At 34.8% G+C, this 19322-nt stretch overlaps 1 protein-coding gene across 8 annotated transcripts in view; it reads left to right on the forward strand.

Annotated features, from left to right (window-relative positions):
* NCKAP5 (NCK associated protein 5) overlaps nt 1-19322 on the forward strand; it is a 768565-nt gene that overhangs the window by 282914 nt on the left and 466329 nt on the right. For all 8 annotated transcript variants that reach the window (XM_045560321.1, XM_045560316.1, XM_045560320.1 and 5 more), the window contains one exon: nt 1404-1467. In XM_045560321.1, coding sequence (XP_045416277.1) covers nt 1404-1467 — 64 coding nt within the window. The remainder of the gene's footprint in view (nt 1-1403; nt 1468-19322) is intronic.

The raw sequence follows: 19322 nt of genomic DNA on the forward strand, positions 1-19322 counted from the left end.
CACAAGGACTCTCTGCCTTGCTTGCCTCAAAGGGAGGCACAGGACTCCCCTCTCTTTATGGCTCCCTCCTGGCTACATTGTTGCCTCTTCTAACAGGTGCACATGCAGGTCCTGCCCCAGGCTCCCACAACCTGTGTCCCTTGAACGTCTCTTGGTTCTAGTTTCTCTTCTTCTAGTCTGTGCCTTTGGATGTGTAACCAGAGAGAACTATTCTTACTAAAAGACTGCTGGGCCTTAGCCACACTAAAGCACATGCCTTCTTGGCAGTCATAGGCTTTTCAAAGACCCAAGCAGTTTCGGGGGAAGAAACCCTCTTATTTGTCTGAGGATCTCACGTCTTTGTCTATGTTTGCACGTAGTTGATCCTATGCAGAGCGAAGACTAAGGGATGAAACACCACTCACGTAGTTTCTCATCTTAATAGCACTAGAATGATTTCAGGGGAAATCCTTGCTAAAACTAAAATTTGGGGATTACTGAAAGAGTTCACTTAACCCCTGTGTCATCTATCAGCTATTTAAAGAATGGTTGAAAAGCTTTCCAAAATGCAAGTATCTATTATTTTGCTAAAGTATTCTTAAAATTTTGGTGAATATGGGATATATTTTTTGTGAAATTAGAATTACAATTATAAGGGATGTAAAACTGAACCCCATTGTTAAATAAAGAATATTAAAATGAAGAATATGTTTTCTTAATTCATATTTTTATATAACCTGGAGACCGAGAAATAATAAGCGGAATTTTTATTTAGGCTTTAAAGTAAGGAAACCTAAAATTTGATCCTAAAATTACTATCTGGGGGCTCAGTGTGTTATCCTCTCTGAGCCTCAGCTGCTTCATCTATAAAATGGGCATAATAAAACCAACCACCTGATGGGGTTGTTGTCAGGCTGAAATGAGAACAAGTACAATGCCTAGCATGATGCCTGTTACATAGCAAGCCTGCAAATGATTTTCTATTGATATTTTAAGAATAGTAAGGAGTTACATTTTATTTGCTTTTTAAAATTCGTTAATGGCATAGAGCAACAAAAGAAATAAAAATAATTAAAAATGTATAAGCAAAGTTGATACAGAAAGGACATCTAAAATATTTTAGCCATGGAAAATTTATTTATAAGTAATACACATGAATGAACTTAAAGCTTTTACTCAGCATTTTAACATTTACTTAGCTATTATAAAATCCAAGGCAAAAAATGTCTCTTTCATGACACTTGATGAAAACAATGCACTCATACGAATCACTTTAAATATTTATAGAAAGTTTAGTGGAGGAAGTGAGCTAAAACCAAGAAAGGAGTTCTTCTGGAGACCTCGAAAGAATGTTTCACAGCCAAGCCAGTGTCGCCTCTGCCCTGAGAATGGTCAGCTAATCATGTGCTTTTTTTTTCCTCCAGGGAGAAGTTGGCAGTGGCCCGACTGCAGCGAGAAGTTGCCCAAAGAACAAGTGAGAGGGCCATGGTAAGTCCTGGCTGTTCTGTCCACATTGGGAACCTCCTATCTAGAGAGCTCTGACTTGAAAGTCATTTTATCTCATTAAGGAAGTTTAAGGGAAACATTTGCTTGCAGCAAACTTAGTATTTTGGTAAATGATGTATTTATAATGCAATTTAGGCAGCTCTGCCATTTGCTGAGAAAGAGACAGTAAGGGATGTTATTTGAAAAAAGAAAAACAATTTGAGCTTTAAAGAGGATGTTCAGATATCCAGACGGTTAGATGGCTTTGTTTCGTTAGGGTCTTTTGGATGCTTGGGCTTCCAGCTGTGAAGACAGTGTCTGTAAGTGATCCATCTAAGGTTTTTAGATAAGGACAATTCAACGTATTAATAATTCAGCCCTCTCAGTTGTTCGAACTTAAAAAACAGACAATCTAAAAGAACACTAAGATGTTTGCTAATGTAATTGTCTTTTATTCGTTTCCTATTTCCACTATTTGCAGTCTGTTTCTCCCTGTCCTTTTCAACTTGTGCCATTTAGAAAACTGATGTTTCCTTGTGTTTTGAATTGTACTAAAAATCAATACCGTTGTTTTGGTCCATAGCAACTTCATCTTATAGACTGTCTTTGCCAAAGTGTCTGCCCGTGTACCACTGTAACATCAGAGATGACTGTCTGGGGACCTGGGGAATGCGTGTGTGTGGAAGAACTGCTGTTGCTGTCTCTGAGAAGAAAATACAATACCAGATTTATTTTATTCCCCCTACTTAGTATGAAACAATAGTACATGTGCAGTTTTTTAGCAAAAGAATGAGATTTTTTTTAAAAGATAAGTCACACGCTTTTAGACCCTGAAGTCTGCTTCCATTTGATTTTATGACAGTTAATTGACAGTCCATCCACTAAAATGAATAAGAAATTTGTAAAATATGCTGGCCTCACACTTCTCTCAACCGGACAAATAGAGGGCTAGAACAAGAGGCTGACTGTTGCATGGAATCTGGAAGGTACAGTGGTCATTGAGCATGCTAAAACACATAGGGAAGGTGATCACACTGTTTATTTGGTGAGTGATCTTACTGCAGAGAGAATCTTGAATGTTCAAACAATATGAAGCAACCACTCACAAGCATCTTTGAGCAATGAAACAGAAACAAGTTGGAGAAAATAAAGGTCTGCTCAGATGGTGAACTGAACATTTCCAGTCTGGACTTCTCATTGCATTTCAGCATATTGATGTGCTGGGTCATTCTGTAATGCTGCAGACTTTTGCTTAGGACTAGCTCTGTGTTCCCCACGTCATCAGCTACATTCTAATTGAATGTGAGGAAGTGACTTAACTTTTTTCTAGGTCTCCGTTTACTCATCTTTAAAATGAGGAGGTTAGAATTATATGATTCTATTAACTTAGTGGATCGTTCTGTTCATCATTTGCCGATCTGTTATTCATGCTCATAAGAAGAACAGGCCTTGGTAGAATAAACTTTCATTCTTCCTGACTCTCATACTGAATGTGCTTGTGTTGAAATGATCTCTGACAGCTGTCTGGTCTTTTAGAAAAACAAAACTTTCTTTTAAAACATTATAGAAGTAATTGTTCAGTGTAGAAAATACCCAGAAAACATGGACAGGCAAAAAACAGAATGACCCCAATTGCTCAAAAAATGACTTTGGAAAAGTTATCAATGTTTTATTTTTCTAATTTTAATGATGATAATGAAAAATTATATTTTTGTACAAATTTGATTTTTGACAAATATTTATTGAGCACTTACTATGTGCCCGGCACTATTCTAGGCACAGGGGAAATACCAGTGAACAAAACAGGCAAAAAGAGCTTACAGTCGAGTGGTTGGGGAGACAGATATTCAACATAACGAAAATGTTAGATGATGGAAGCAGCTATGAGAAAATGGCAGGTTAGGGGAGTTTGGGAGTTCTAGGGGCTCACCATTTTAAATAGAATGTCTATAGTAGAACATCACTGAAAAGTTAATATCTGAGTAAAACTTGAAGGAGATTAAGGAGGTTTACCACAGAAATGTCTGGGAGAGGGACATTCCCACAGGGAGATTAGCACCTGCAAAGGCTGGGGTGCCTGAGGAACTGCCTGGAGACTGGGCAGGCTGGAGGGGCGTGAGGGCCAGGGTGAGAAGGAGAAGGGAAGGTCAGATGTGGTGGAGGCCATCAAGGTCCCCATGGGTCTCTGGCTTGTGCTCTAAGTGATGGGAACCACAGCAAGACAGTGATGTGATTGGACTTAGTATTATTCACATTGCTGTCATCTCCCCTCCCATTCCATGGTTTATCACATCTCATTTTTTAGAGACACTGTAAGCCCTGATTTCTATTAGTTTCCTTTATTTTTTCTCCTTATTTTTAAATAATTTTTTCTTCTTCTTTTCTTACAGAGTCAAACTCCTTTGAGTTTTCTACTTAATGATATGCTCCAGCTTTTCTCCTAGAATTCATTTATTTCTGGAGTCCTGATTCTTTCAGTATCTAACAGCTCCTAAAATCAGGCAGCTACATTAATCCTTTAAATTTAATTCTTGCTGTTACAAAATTTTTTAAAGAACTTTTGTCACATCTGTAGCAGAAATGGAAAGCAGTTCATCACAACCAGATTACTTACGTTTTTAGAAATTACTGTTTACAGTTTTCTATATTTTTACCCACATGAAAGGAAAAATGATCTGGAAGAAATTAGGTAAGCAGTCTTTTCAAAAAAAACTGTGTAATCAAATTGAAACAGATATTAATTTTTAAAGTCATCAGCAAGCCTGTTAGAATCTTCAATGCAAGGCATGCCCTTTTTAAAATTTTGTTTTATGTAATGAATCTCTATACTTGCGAGTTTGAGGATAGTACTCAAGGTACCCTTTTGAGAGATTTATTTCATTTAATAAACTTTTTATTTTGGAATAGTTTTAGATTTACAGAAAAGTTGTACACCTGCCTACCATTCACCTAATTCCCCTTGGCATTAATATCTTCTGTAACTATGGTGTAATCATAAAAACTAAGAGATTAACATTGGTATGTTACTCTTAACTAAATTCTAGACTTTATTAGAATTTCACTAGTTTTTTCACTAATGTCCCTTTTCTGATCTAAGGTCCAGTGCAAGGAACCATATTTCATGTAGAGAGATAACTTTTTAATGGCTAATTGAGCATATATACGGAAGTAGAAAGAACATGAGCTTGAAAGTGGGCTGCTCTGGCTTTAAAGCCATCTCCACCAGAAGTTAGCTGTGTTACCTTGGACATTTTGCTTGACTGGTTTTCTTCAATTCTCTCTGCTTTTTTGTTCTGTTAACTTAGATCTTTATTTTGGGAAACTTTGTTTCAGCAAACTACATGTTTTACATTTGTTTTCTTTGTTCTTAATTTTTTCTTCCAGGATATAACTGTCTCCATTGTTTTTCATGCTTACCTTTAGTTATTTTTTGCAAGCTCTCTCAGATTATGCTTCTCTTACTGGGAGAGTGTTTCAGCTTGTGCTTCATATCACTGGCTCAGTTTACTGCAAGATCTGTTATGCCCGTAAGACTTCAATGTTGTCTTAAATGTTGTTATGTGTAAAAAAGGTCCATCCTACCTCAAATGTATAAAGATATTCATTCTCATTATCTTCTAGAATTATTGTGCCTTTATTTTTATATGCAAACCTTTGCAGATTTTAAGTGGAATTGATTTGGCAAGAGGGTAGGGTTCAGAATTTTTTTCCCAAATTGGTAGCTAATTTTCCAATAATATTTATTGAACAGTGTAACCTTTACTATTACCTTTATCATATTCCAAATGCCCATATCAACCTGGGTCAATTACTGGACTGCTTATACTTTTCCATTGAAAGTGCTGCTATGCAAACTGGTCCCAAACATAGAAAATGAGAGAAATTCACAATTTACTTTTTAAAAAATAAATCTTTTATTACAGAAAAATTACAAAGATAGTGTAGTGTTCCATATGTCCCATACCCATTTTCCCCTAGTGTTAGTACCTCACATTAGTATGTCACATTCGTCATAATAAATGAACTAATATTAATACATTATTATTATTAATGAAATCTACACTTCATTCAGATTTCCATAGTTTTGCTTAATGTCCTTTTCCTGCTCCAGGATCTCATCCAAGATATACATTACAGTTACTTGTCATATCTCCTTAAGCTCCTCTTGGTTTTCATGGTTTCCCAGACTTTTCTTGTTTTTGATGACATTGACAGTTTTGAGAAGTACTGGATAGGTTTTTATGGCATTTGTTTCATTGGGATTTTTCTGATTTTTTTTCCTCATGATTATATTTAGGTGTATTTTGGGGAGTTAGGTCATGAGTTGAAATGCCATTTTTTAAATCACAAAATATCAAAAGTATGTATTATCAACATGACTGAACACTGTTGATATGAACTTTGATCACTTGGCTGAGGTAAGTTTTTGAAAGAAAGGCACTACGTGCAGCCCACGCTTATGGAGTGGGGAGTTAGTTCTACCTCATTGAGTGTGGCTTATCTATATAAATTATTTTATTTTGAATTTTTCTGTATGAGACATTTGTTTCTTCCTCATTTATTCAATCATTTATTTATATCTGTATTTATATCTGTATGAATACACTGATATTTATTTTATACTTTGGGTTGTAACCCGGCACTACTTTATTTTTTTGCTCAAATTATTCCAGCTTGGCCATTAGGAGGTCTTTTATTGGCTCCTTGGGTCTTCCTGACATGCTCTCATCATTGTTTTTGTTGTTGTTGTTTCTTTCTTTTTTTTTCCCCTTAGCATTTTCTTACTTTCTGGCATTATAAGATGCTTCAGGCTTATCTTGTATATTTCTTACCTCTGTCTTAGAATCAGCCATTTCTCCAAGGAGGCCTGGTTCCTGTCAATGGACAAGGGTATCTGAAATCAAGATCTGGTCACTGGGTGCCAACTCAATTTTATAAGGCTTGTTTAAAGTGATACTTATTCCAGGAATGCAATGACTTCTTAACATTAGGAAAGTCATTAATATAATTGACAACAGTAATAGATTAAAGGAGGAAAAATTTCAATAGACATAGAATAAGACATTTGATAAAATTTAATACTAGTTTATAATAATTGTTTTAAAAATTTAGTCAGTCAAGAAAAAAGGGAATTTCCTTAAATTGATAAAGGATGCCCATTGAAAATCCTCAGTAAACATTAGACTTAATGATGAAACGTTAGAAGCATTCCTTTTAAAACCCGTTACCAGACTAGGATTACTTCTGTAACTGCTTCTATTCATCATTGTACCTCTGGTCCTAACTAGCACAACAAGATAAGTAAGTGGTATATGTAAGAACTGGGGGAAAGAGCACAGTTTGTATTATTTGCAAATAATGATTATCTAACTAGAAAAATCTGAGAGAATCTTTAGATAAACTTTTAGAAGATTACTGGATGTAAAATGAACATTCAAAAATCAATAGAATTCCTACATATCGATCATCAGCCCTTAGAAAGCACAGCTTTAAAATACATTTAAAATAGTATAAAATGCTTATGGGAATAAATCTAAAAAGAAATGTATGAGATTGATGGAAAAATTATTAAAGGGTATAAAAGGAAAGATATGATATATTCCTGGAAGGGAAGACTCAGTACTGTAAATCTATCACAACTTACCCCCCAGTGACTTATGCATTCAATGTAATTCCAATTAGAATTCCAACAGGGTTTTCATAGCACTTAGCAAGAGAACAGGTTTAAGTATATATGACATGATTTTAGAGAAAGTTAACAATGGGACATTGTGTCCTACCACACATAAAGATTTACTTTAAAGCTAAAGAAAATAAATAGTGTGATATTGGGGCAAAGATATTCAGATAACCCAGAAAACAAAGTGGAAAACCTTGAAATACACTCATATATGTATATATAGGAATATGTAAGTAAATAGAATTACAATTTAGGGAGAAAAAATGGATGATTTTAAAAGGCTGCTGTAACAATGTATGGAGTAAATGTTATTTCATTGCTACCAAATACCATGGACAAAAGTAGAAGTTAACATAAGCGATATCATAATATTGAAATAAGGATTTTGTTTAAAAAGAAGACAAAATGTATTAATATAAGCCATAATGGGAAAGACTGATAAATCTGAATACATTAGAATTAAAAACTTTTGCTTAAAAAAAAATCTTTGACAAAGTGGGAAAGTAACCTGCTGACTGATGTAAGAGATTCCCAAGGCAAGCTGATAGGAAAGTGTTATGACCAATAAACAGTGGAAATTTCTTGTTCAGAAAAGTGTAGATTATAAATTACAACATCACTGAGATAGAATCCCATGCCAATCTATTTGGAAAAATTTTTAAAGTCCAAAAACGCCAATAGGCAAGGACTAGTAGAGATTGGATTTCTTCTACATTGTTGGTGGGAGTTGCCTAGTAAAGATGAAGCTGAAATAGCCCATGACCTGGCAATTCCACTTGTATGTTTATAGCCTACAGAATCTCTACCATATACACTAGGTGGCTCGTGTAAAGATATACACTTTAGCTCTATTTCTAATAATGGAAATGTCAAAACAATCTCAAGGCCCTTTGGGAAAACAGATGAATAAACTGATTTCTTCAAACAGTGAAATAATGTGCAGCAGTGAAAATAAACTAGATCTGCATGTATGAACATGGACAAATGTCATAAACATAACAGTGGAAAAACATTTAATACACATAGTAATAACACACATCAAATTTAAGATGATACTTTGGAGAGGGAAGGGTCTTAAGTAATATCCATTTATTTAATTTTTTGATGAGCAAATATCATGAAATGTTTTACAATCCATTAAATCTGTATGAAGTTAAATGATGTCTCATTTTCTGAAATATCTTCTGAATTTTTAAAATATTTCAGCATTAACAATGTTAAGATAATTTCAATAAAAATGTTGAAATTAAAAAAAAAATAAAACCATAATAGCATTAGATGAGAAGATAGGAGAAATTAGAAGAAAATATGAGCTTGCCCAGGGAGAATTTTAGAAACTATGTTATTTTTATGATCGGAGCGTAGCAAAGGCATGTCTGAGCCTGACACTGGAGTCATAAACTGTGAAGGTAAAAGATAGAGAATTGACCTTGTGAAAAGCAATAACTTCTGTTGAGCAAAAGGTTACATAAACGGAGTTAATTAATTAAACACCCTTTTTTATTGCAACAGATTAAATAGTTGTAAAGAGATAAAATTGTAGGAATTTGTAGAGAAATCTTCAGAATAATGCTGTGGATTGTGTATTAATAGCTGATTTAGTCCAACTTTAAACTATGTTTGAAAATTTGAATCAGTTTGGAATCTTTAGATTTCCCTAGGATTCTTTCAAGGAGAAACATTATTCTCGAAGATAGTATTCTTACTATATAATAACTCCCCCCTCTAGTTAAACCCTTGCTGCCCCTAGGACTGACTCACACTCAGATTTAGGTAAATTTCTACCATTCTTTTATTCAAAGTCAGATACTGGAGACAGAGACCAGGAAATGTGAAAATTTTATTCAGATTTGCTCAAACAAGGTAGGAGTCCTGTCCTTTTTTTTTTTTTTTTTAAAGAGACTAGGTCTTGCTCTGTCACTCAGGCTAGAGTGCAGTGGTGTGATCATAGCTCACTGCAACCCAACCTCAAACTCCTGGCCTCAAGTGATCCTCCTGTCTCACATTCTAGGACTATAGGTATACAGCACCACACCTGGCTAATTAAAAAAAAAAAAATTTTAGAGATAGAGTCTTGCTTCATTGCCCAGGCTAGTCCTGAACTGGCCTCAAGCCATCCTCCTGTCTCAGCCTCCTGAGTAGCTGGGACTACAGGCGTGAACTACTGGCCCAGCAGAGGGAGAAGTTCTAGAAGACAACTTTCTTAAGCACAGAGTCTCATGTCTCCTTGGTGGCTGGAATGGCCTTCTATGTCTGTTTTGTATGTGAAATGTGGCAAGGGAGGAGTAAGACACCATGAAACATGACACTTTCCTTTCCCTTCCTTGTACTTTAAAAAATTGAAGTAAAATTTACATATGGTGAAATGCACATGTCTTAGTTGTCCAATTTGATGAATTTAGGTTGACTTGTGAAACCAACACCTGGATTCAGGTTATAGAATATTTTTATCACCACAGATAGTTTCCTTTTAACTCTTATCAGTCACATACCCTAACCTCTGCCTAAACAACCATAGTTTCCTTTTAACTCTTATCAGTCACATACCCTAACCTCTGCCTAAACAACCATTGATATACTTTATATAATTCAGGCATTAGTTTTGTCTGTTCTTGAACTTTATGTAAATGTTATCTGTGTCTGGCTTCTTTACTTCAACATGTTTTTGAGATTCATCTATGTTTTGTGTGTCTTAGTAGTCAGTCCCCTTTTATCCATGGTTTTGCTCTCTCCAATTTTAGTTACCCGCAGTCAATTGTGGTCTGAAAATATTACATGGAAAATTCCAGAAATAAACAGTTCATAAGTTATAAATTGTGTGCCATGCTGAATAGCATGATGAAATACCTTGCAGCCCCACCCTGTCCTGGGACGTGAATCATCCCTTTGTCCAGTGGATCCATGCTACAGATGGTACCGTCTGTTAGTCACTTAGTAGCCCGATAAGTTATCAGATCAATTATCACAGTATCACAGTGCTTGTGTTCAAGGAACCTTATTTTACTTTTATTAGAGTATAGTGTTATAATTGTTCTATTACTGTTAATCTCTTACTGTGTCTAATTTATAAATTAAACGTTATCATAGGTACATATACATATATAAAAAATATAGTATTCATAGGGTTTGGAACTATCTGTGATTTTAGGCATCTACTGGGACTCTTGAAACACATCCCCTGTGGATCAGGGGGACTACTGTCGTTTGTTTTCTTAAAAATAGCTCAGTAGTATTTAATGTATGAATATACCACAATTTGTTTATCCATTTTCCTTTTGGCAGATATTTGAATTTTTTCCAATTTGGCCTACTATGAATAAGGCCACTATGAATTTCTTATAAAATTTCTTTCTGTGGACATATCAGTCCTTTAAGAGATATATGATTTTCAAATAGTTTCTTCCATTTTTTAGGTATTCTTTTCACTTTTCTTGCTAGTGTCCTTTAAAACATGAATGGTTTTAATTTTGAAGAACCCTGATTCTTTTCTTTTGTCACTTTTACTTGTGGTATCATATCTAAGAAGTCTTTGCCTAACCCAGGGTCACAAAGATTTTCCTGTAAGAGTTTTATGGTTTTAGCCCTTACATTTATTTAGGTCTGTGGTCTATTTTGAGTTATATTTTGTGTGTGGTTTGCGGAAGAGGTTCAAGCTCATTCTTTTGCATGTGGCTATCCACTTATCCCAGCACCATTTGTTGAAAAGACTATTTTTTCCCCATTGAATTGTGCTGGAGCCCTTGTTGAAAATCAGTTGACGTGAATCTGAAGGTTCACGGCTGGACTTTCAATTCTATTCCGTTGATCTATATGTCTGTACTTATGTCAGTATCACACTGTGTAGATTACTGTAGTAATCAAGTAACACAAGTACCATGTACTAAGTTTTGGAATTGAGAAGTGTGCTTTCTCCAACTTTGTTCTTTTTTTTTTTTTCAAGATTTATTGGCTATTCTAAGTCCTTTGCATTTCCACCTGAATTTTAGTGTCAGCTTGTTAATTTCTTCAAAAAAGTAAAAGTCAGCTGGAGTTTTGAAAGAGATTGCATTGAATCTGTTAAATTATTAATAGTTTTGCTGGTTACTGGATTTCATATGAATGAAATCTAGAGTACCTGCTCTTTTGTGTCTTAATTCTTCCACACAGCATAATGTTGTTGAGATTCATGTCGTTACATATGTTAGTAAGTAGTTCATTCCTTTACGTAGCTGAGTAGTATTTCATTGTATAAATACATACCCTTTGTTTGTTCTCCTGTTGATAACATTTTAGTGGTTTCCAGTAGCTATTATGAATTAAGCTACTATGAACAATGTGCAAATCATTATTCTAGGCATATATTTTAATTTCTCTTTGATAAATAACTAGGAGTGGAATTGCAGGATCTTATGGTAAGTGTATGTTTAACTTTAAAAGAAATAGCTGTTTTGTTTTTCAAAGTAACTGTTATTAATATATTTTACATTTCCACCAGCAGCAATGTATGAGAGATTTAGTTGATTGATATCCTTGCCAACATTTGAAATGGTCCATTTTTATATTAGCCAATGTAATTGATATGCAGTGGTATCTCATTGTGGTTTAATTTGCATTTCCGTGATGATAAAAGATGTTGAGCACTTATCATCCACTTATTGTCCATTTACATATCTGGTAAGTTCTTCTGCCTATTTGAGGGAGGCGACTGCTTTTTTTCTTAAATTATTGATTTGCATGGGTTCTTCATATATTCTGAATTCAAGTCTCCTGTCAAATATGTGTTGTAATTTTTTTCTCATTCTTTGGTTTGTCTATTCATTTTAAATAATGATGTCTTTTGATGAAAAGAAGCAGTCTACTGTTGGATTTCTATTTATTTTTCTTTTACAAACTTGTGCTTTCTGTATTCTAAGAATTTTTGTCTACCCCATGTTTACAAAAATAATGTTTTGTGTTTTCCTCTACAAGCTTTATAGTTTGGGATTTTATATTTCAGTCCATGATCCACTGGGGCTTAATTTTTTGTCTATGATGTGTGTTTTAAGGGTAGAGATTTATTTTTAAAAATATAGATACCCACATGTTCTATCATTGTTTGAAATAAGTTTACTTTATTGGATTTCTTTGATGCCTTTATTGAAAATTAATTGCCTCTATGTGTACAAGTTTGTATCTGAATTCTCACTTTTCTCCTTTATATCTATTTCTCTGTCCTTTGCAAATACCACACTGTTTGACTATTGTGATTTTGTAATAAAATTTAAAATAAGTTCTTTCAGTTTTGTTCTTTTCCAAGATATTTACACTACTCTAAGTCTCTTTAATTTCCATGTCAATATTAGAATCAGCTTGTCAATTTCCTCACAGTACTTCCAGTGACTGTTTATAGTTGCATTGAATCTTTCCGTCAATGTGGGCAGAAGTGACATCTTAAAATACTGAATCTTTTAATCCTTAAACATGTTGTAAATCTCCATTTATTTAGACCTTCCTTACTATCTCTCAGCATTATTTTATTATAGTTGTCAATGTAGAGCTCCTGGACATCTTATTTTTAAATTTAATCTTATTTTTTTTCTACTTTTTGATGCTAGTGAAATGAAACTTGTTACAGATTTTATTTTCTAAATATTTCTTGGTAGTTCCTTCCCTTCAGAACTTCAAAAATGTTCCACTTCCTTCTCGTTTCCATGATTTCTAATGAAAAATACACAGTCTCTATTAGAATTGTTGTTCCTCAATTTTTTCTTTGGCAATTTTCAGGATTATTATTATTGTTTTGTTTTTGGTTTCCTGCAATGTGACTATGATGTGCTTGGGCATAGATTTCTTTGAAATTATCCTCTTTGGGTTTCACTGAACTTCTTGAATTGGTGAGTTTGTCTTTCACCAAATTATCTCTTCAAATGTATGTATGTTTGCACCACGCTTTTTCTTCTGTCTTTCTGAGACTCTGGTGGTATGAATGCTAGAACTTTTGTTATTGTCCTTCTTTTTTTCTCTTTTGAACAGAGTGAATAATTCCTACTGATATATTTTCCCATTCATCAATTCTTGGTTATTTCCATTCTACTGTGGAATCAATTCAGTGACTATTTTATTTTGTTTTTTCTATTTTCCAGTTTTAACAGTATTCTTTGTTTCTTCCTTGTGTCTTCTATCTTTGCTGAAGCATTCTGCTTTTCCACACATTCCAAGTTTGTTTTTCTTTTTAAAAGAATGGTTATAATTTCTTTTTTAAAGTCTTGTTTTTTAAAAAATCTTCTAACGTCTGTGTCATCTAGGGGTTATTATTTGTTTGTATTTTTTCTCATGAGTTGAGATTTTCCCAGTTCTTCGTATGTTGAGTCATTTTCAACTGTGTTCTGGACATTTTGAATATTGTGTCATGATGTTCTTGGTCTTGTTTGATCCAAAAGAGAATGTTGATTTGTTTGTTTTGTTTTAGTTGGCAATTGACCAGGTTTAGGTTCAGTGCTCAAATTCTGACCTGTCTTCTGTGGGCTGTGGTTCTAATGTCAGTTCACTTTCCACAGTATTCACGGTACTGCCTGGATTTGTTTCATGTGTACACTACCCAAGGCCAGTCTGGCTCTTTGGCTATCTTTGAGTACAGGCAAGGTGATACCAGAGGAGGAAAAATGGTAAACTCACTGCTGGTTTAGTCAGTAGTGAGTATTTCTAGTTTCCTTTGCTAACATATCTGCTACTGTTCACTTTTCAGAGTCCTTAGATGCTGTTGTGTGCCTTCTGTCTGGGATTTACATTTGTGTGCTGCAGGAGAGACTAGCTGGAGTGTGCTTGCTCCATCTTTCCTGCAACTGGAAGCTTCAAGTGACTTTTAGGCCACGATTAGGACATTCCCTTCATCAGGGCTTGGAACCTGAGCACCACAGAAGCCCTGGAGATTTCCTTTGCATTATCCCAACTGCCAGTGTTTGGAAACGTGAGAGACCTCACATGCTCTGCTTTACAAGAATAGCTGATAGTGTTTTCAGTTACTGGGGATTCTCTCTTTTCCCTAGTCCCACTCCCAGCTTCTCTGTGGCTTAGTGCAGTTCTTGCTGCCCTGCCCACAGCATGAGAGGCTACAGCAGTATATTCAGTGAAGGTGTCCAGTGCGTGTGTGCCTCAGTTCTTTCGTACCCACTTTAGGAAGCCCTGTGCATAGGCTCCTCGGGGTAATTTTCTCTCTGCTCTCTGTGATTTTTCCCTGGCGGTCAGCGGTTCCCACCTAGTACTTATTGGAAGCTCAGAGTACTTCAGGAGGTTCCTGTGCCCTGCCTTTAGCTTTCAGTAGTTCCTGCTGCTCCCACACTTTAGGCAGATTATCTCTTTTTCTGACCCATTACTTCCCAGGTGAAGATTCAGTGAAGGGCTGTGGCAAAAAGTTGGCAGGTGGGTAGCTGGAGCTACTTAGGGAGTCTAAACAAACAGACCAGCATACGAAATCTTTAAACTTTTTACAAAAGTTTCTCTGGCTTCTCTTAACTCCTGTCAATGGCAGTTTTCTTTTTATCAGTTGTCCTATCCAGAAAGAAGTCAGTTGTGAGTCTCTTTCTTCCTTTGTTGGCCAAGTGTGTGTGGTGAGCGGGTAGAAGGAAGTGTTCATTAGTTCCTGAGTTTCAGTTCATTTGTGTTTCTTAATGGTTTTAATTCTCTAATGGGGTCTTAAAATTTATAATCTTGACTCTATCAAGCTTGTTTTCATTGTGATGGTGGTAGGAGCGATGTTTGCTTGAGACTTTCCATTATCATAAGCTAAGTTTGTTTGTTTTCCCAAAATTTATGCAGTTGTTCCAGCAGCATTTGTTGAGCAGGCTTCCCTTTTGGTGTTGAATTGACTTGGCAAATTTACCAACAATTATTATTTTTTCCTAATTATCATTAAAATTCAATTTCAAAATTTCTGATTTTCGTGATATTCCAATGAACCATGATAAGCCCCTCTTTCAAGTATAATTATGTTGATTTCTACTCTGGTTAATTTCCACCCTTACTTTCATCACTCTTCAGTGGCCCACAGATAATATCGCCTTGGGTATGTATGGAGAACTTTCATCCAAATGGCTTTTGCTGGTGATTAAATGTGGCTCGAATGGGAGACAAAGTGAATTAAGAGGAAAGCGTGACAAGTTTGTGCTAGTTTTCACACCGATTCTGTAGAGCCCTCTGTTGTCAAGGAACCGTGCTGTAAATGATTCTGGTTTCATCTGTTCTCTGGACCTCCTGGGAAAGTGTGCTTTCACTTGATTCTTGGAAATTTGTGTCATCCGATAACCACACATTCTGAAACTTTATATCCTGTTATTTTGACAGCCACATTTTTCAGAAGAACCTAATTTTTGAATTCTTAACTTCAGTGTGTCTTGATTTTGTGCTCATCTGATCATTCTTGTTATTCTGGTACACAGTTCTACTGAGCAGAGTTCGTGAAGTAGGTGAGGCAACTTTTCATTGTTAGTCACTGCTTCTGAAATAAACCTTTAGTTCGTGACACCCGGAGTGTATGATGTGAAAAGCGAGCGTTCAAATAAACTCAAGAAACTCAGCATCCTATGATATGTCTATATTAGTGATTCAGCCTACATATAATTATATTAATAGCTCTGAGGAGTCTTAGTGAATAGATAGCTGTCCAACTTTGCTTAACTAGTGCTAGACTCAATGGAGTTAGAATAATTTTTTCATGTATACCTATTAATAATCAGTTGTCTAGTATCTGTCTATACTCCAGAAATCTCTTTTATCTAACATGATAATTACCTCTTTATCTGGGTCTGTCAATGCAGGAATATGAATATATTTTTTTTAAAATTCACTTCACATTATTAGCACCAATATTTAGTTATATAAAATTTAAATTTTAGTATTAGATATAAGAATGAGCAAGACTCAAGATGCAGAGAATTAAAGGCTGTAGGAAAAAGTGTGTAATTACCAAAAATTGGGAACATGGAGACAGATAATAGGAATACCTAGAAATAGGAGAGAAGTTCACCTGACAACACTTGAAATAAAAATCTTAATATTAGTGTGCTTGCCATGACAGTTTTGCTTGTTAGATGTGGTATCACAGAGGGGGCATACATGTTCTATATGTAATATAAAGTAAGAGATCAAGAAGCCAGGAGACTGATTTGTAGCTTCCTGATGCTAAATATTATTCCTACCTTAGATTTGGAATAAGGTGCATTTCAAAGACTTTATGGTGGAGGAGGATATTTTTTCAATCATTGAACAAAAAATTCTATCAGAATTATAGTGTTATATTTGCTAATCCTGCGCTTTGTGGCTTGATGATGTATAAACTGAGGACCACAGTCCTAACTGAGTGATCAATTTCAGGTACAGGATAACCCCTGTTAGCCCTTCTCAGTCACAGAGAGCTAATGCCACCTCTCTCTAGCTTTCATTCATTTAACAAAAAAGAGGAGCCTTAGAAAAATTGTCATTTTTTTACTGCATACTAGTGTGAACATCATATATATGAGTGTATATGCACATGTATTTATATGTATGAATATGTATATTTGTATATTACATATATGTATTGTAATACACAAATATGTATTCAATTTAAAAGCAGTGAATTCACTATCAGTTTGTCCTTAGCAACTGTAGCCCAGCCACTAACCCAATTTGTAAGTAGAAAATTATCAGCATGCTTAATTTTCTACTGATATATATTGGTATTTTATAGAAACTATCTTTTTAAATATAATTTGGAATTAAATCAGAAATTTTCTTTTTATATGTAAAGGCAAAGTACATTCAAGTGATACAGAGACTGCAAGTAACTAGTGTTACTTATTTGAAAATATTTACAAATCTAATAAAACTTTATTAATCACTAAAACACACTGAATTTCAGGGTTTTTGAAAAGAAGTGAAAGTGTCATCTTAGACAAGTTAATAATTTCTCTAGCTGTTTAACAAAATTTTTTTATCTGAGATAACTGTAGATGCACATGAAGTTGTAAGAAATAATACAGAGATATCCCAGCGTACCCTTTACCCATTTCCCCAATGGTAATATCTTACAAAACTATGCTAAAGTCACAATATCAATTGACATTGTGTCATGACACAAATATTTCTTCCACGACATGGATCCCTTATGTTGTCCTTTTATAGCCACATCCATTTCCCTCCTGCCTGTCCCCTCCGTAACCCCTGGCACCCATTCATCTGTTCCCCCATTTCTACCATGTCATCATTTCAAGAGTGTTATATAAATAGAATCATACAGTACATAACCTTTGGAGACTGACCCTTTTCACTCAGCACAGGTCCTTGGAGAATCATCCAAGTAGTTATGTGCATCAATAGTTATTTCCTTTTTCAAAATCATTAAATAGTATTCCATGATATGGATGTACCACAACTTTTTAATTATTTACCTGTTGAAAGACATTTGGATTGTTTCCAGTTTGGGGCTATTATGAATAAAACTACTATAAACATTTGTGTACGGGTTTTTGTATGAACATAAGTTTTCATTTCTCTGAGATAAATACCCAGGAATTGCAACATGCTAGGTTACGTGATTAATTTTTTAAGGAACTGCTAAACTGCTGTTCCAGAGCAGCTGGACCACTTGACATTCCTGCAGCAATGTATGAGTGATCCAGTTTCTTCGCATCCTCACCAGCCTTTGGTGTTGTCACTGGTTTTCATTTTAGCCTTTCTGATGGCTGTGTAGTGATATTTCACTGTGGTTTTAATTCTTATTACTCTAATGCCTAGTTACATTAAATATTTTTTATGTGCTTAGTTGCCATTTATGTAAAATCTTTGAAATGTCTCTTCATGTCTTTTTGCCCATTTTCTAACTGAGCTGTTTCTTTTACTATTAAACTTTGAGAGCCCATTGTGTATTCTAGATACTAGTCCTTTGTAGGATATGTGGTTTGTAAATATTTTCCTCCAATCTGTACCTTGTCTTTTTATCCTCATAACATGGATATTTCACAGAACAAAAGTTTTTAGTTATTATGATGTCCAGGTTTTCAATTTTCCCTTTTATGGACTATGCTTTTGGTATTAAGTCTAAGAATTATTTGCCCAGCTTTAGATCTCAAAACTTTTCTCCTATTTTCTAAAAGTTTTGTAGTTTTACATTTAAGCCTGTGATTCATTTTGAGTTAATTTTGTATAAGGGGTGAGATGTAGGTTGAAATTCATTCTTTTTTTTTTTTTTTGCCTATTTATATCTAATTTTTCCACTATTTTTTGAAAAGACTTTCACACATTTAATTGCTTTTTCACCTTTGTCAAAAATCAGTTGGACTTATTTGTGTGGGTCTATTTCTGGTTTCTTTATTGGGTTCCATTGATCTATGTCTATCCCTCCACTAATACCACACACTATTGATTATTGCAACTATATAACAAGTATTGAAGTTGAGTAAACTGATTCCTCTTTTTATTTCTCATTTTTCTTTTCTTTGCTTTTTTTTTTTTTTTCTACTTTTTCTCCCAAAGAGACAGGGTCTTACTCTGTTGTCTGGACTGGAACCTTGAACTCCTGGGCTTGAGTGATCCTCCCACCTCAGCCTCCTGGGTAGCTAGGACTACAGGAGCATGCCACTTTGGCTGGCTAATTAAAAAAAATTTTTTTTATAGAGATGGGCTTTTGCTGTGTTGCCCAGGCTGGTTTTGAACTCCTGGCCTCAAGCAATCTTCCCAAGGTGCTAAGATTACAGGTGTGAGCCACCACACCTGGCTCACTTTTCAAATTAGTTTTAGCTTTGCCTCTCCATGTAAATTTTGGAATAATTTTGCCCATATCTACAAAACATCTTGCTAGGATTTTGGTAGAGATTGCATTAAAATTATATATCAGTTTGGGGAGAACTGACATCTTTGAGTCTTCCAATTCATAAATCTGTCTCTTCATTTAATTAGATCATCTTTTATTTCTCTAATTAACATTGTACAGTTTTAGCATGCAGTCTTATACATGTTTTGTCAGATTGACATCTAAGTATTTAATTCTTTTAAAAAATGTTTTTTGAGATGGTGTCTGGCAGTGTTTCAAGTATTTGGAGATTTTTGTGGTCTCTTGTTTTTGGTTTCTAGTTTGATCCCATTGTGGTTGGAGAATAGTCTATGTAAGTTTGAGTTCTTAAATTTGCTGAGGTTTGTTCTGTGGTTCACGATATGGTCTATCTTTGCAAATGTTCTATGGATTCTT

This window comes from Lemur catta, chromosome 8 (assembly GCF_020740605.2).
Source record: "Lemur catta isolate mLemCat1 chromosome 8, mLemCat1.pri, whole genome shotgun sequence".
NCBI lineage: Eukaryota > Metazoa > Chordata > Mammalia > Primates > Lemuridae > Lemur > Lemur catta.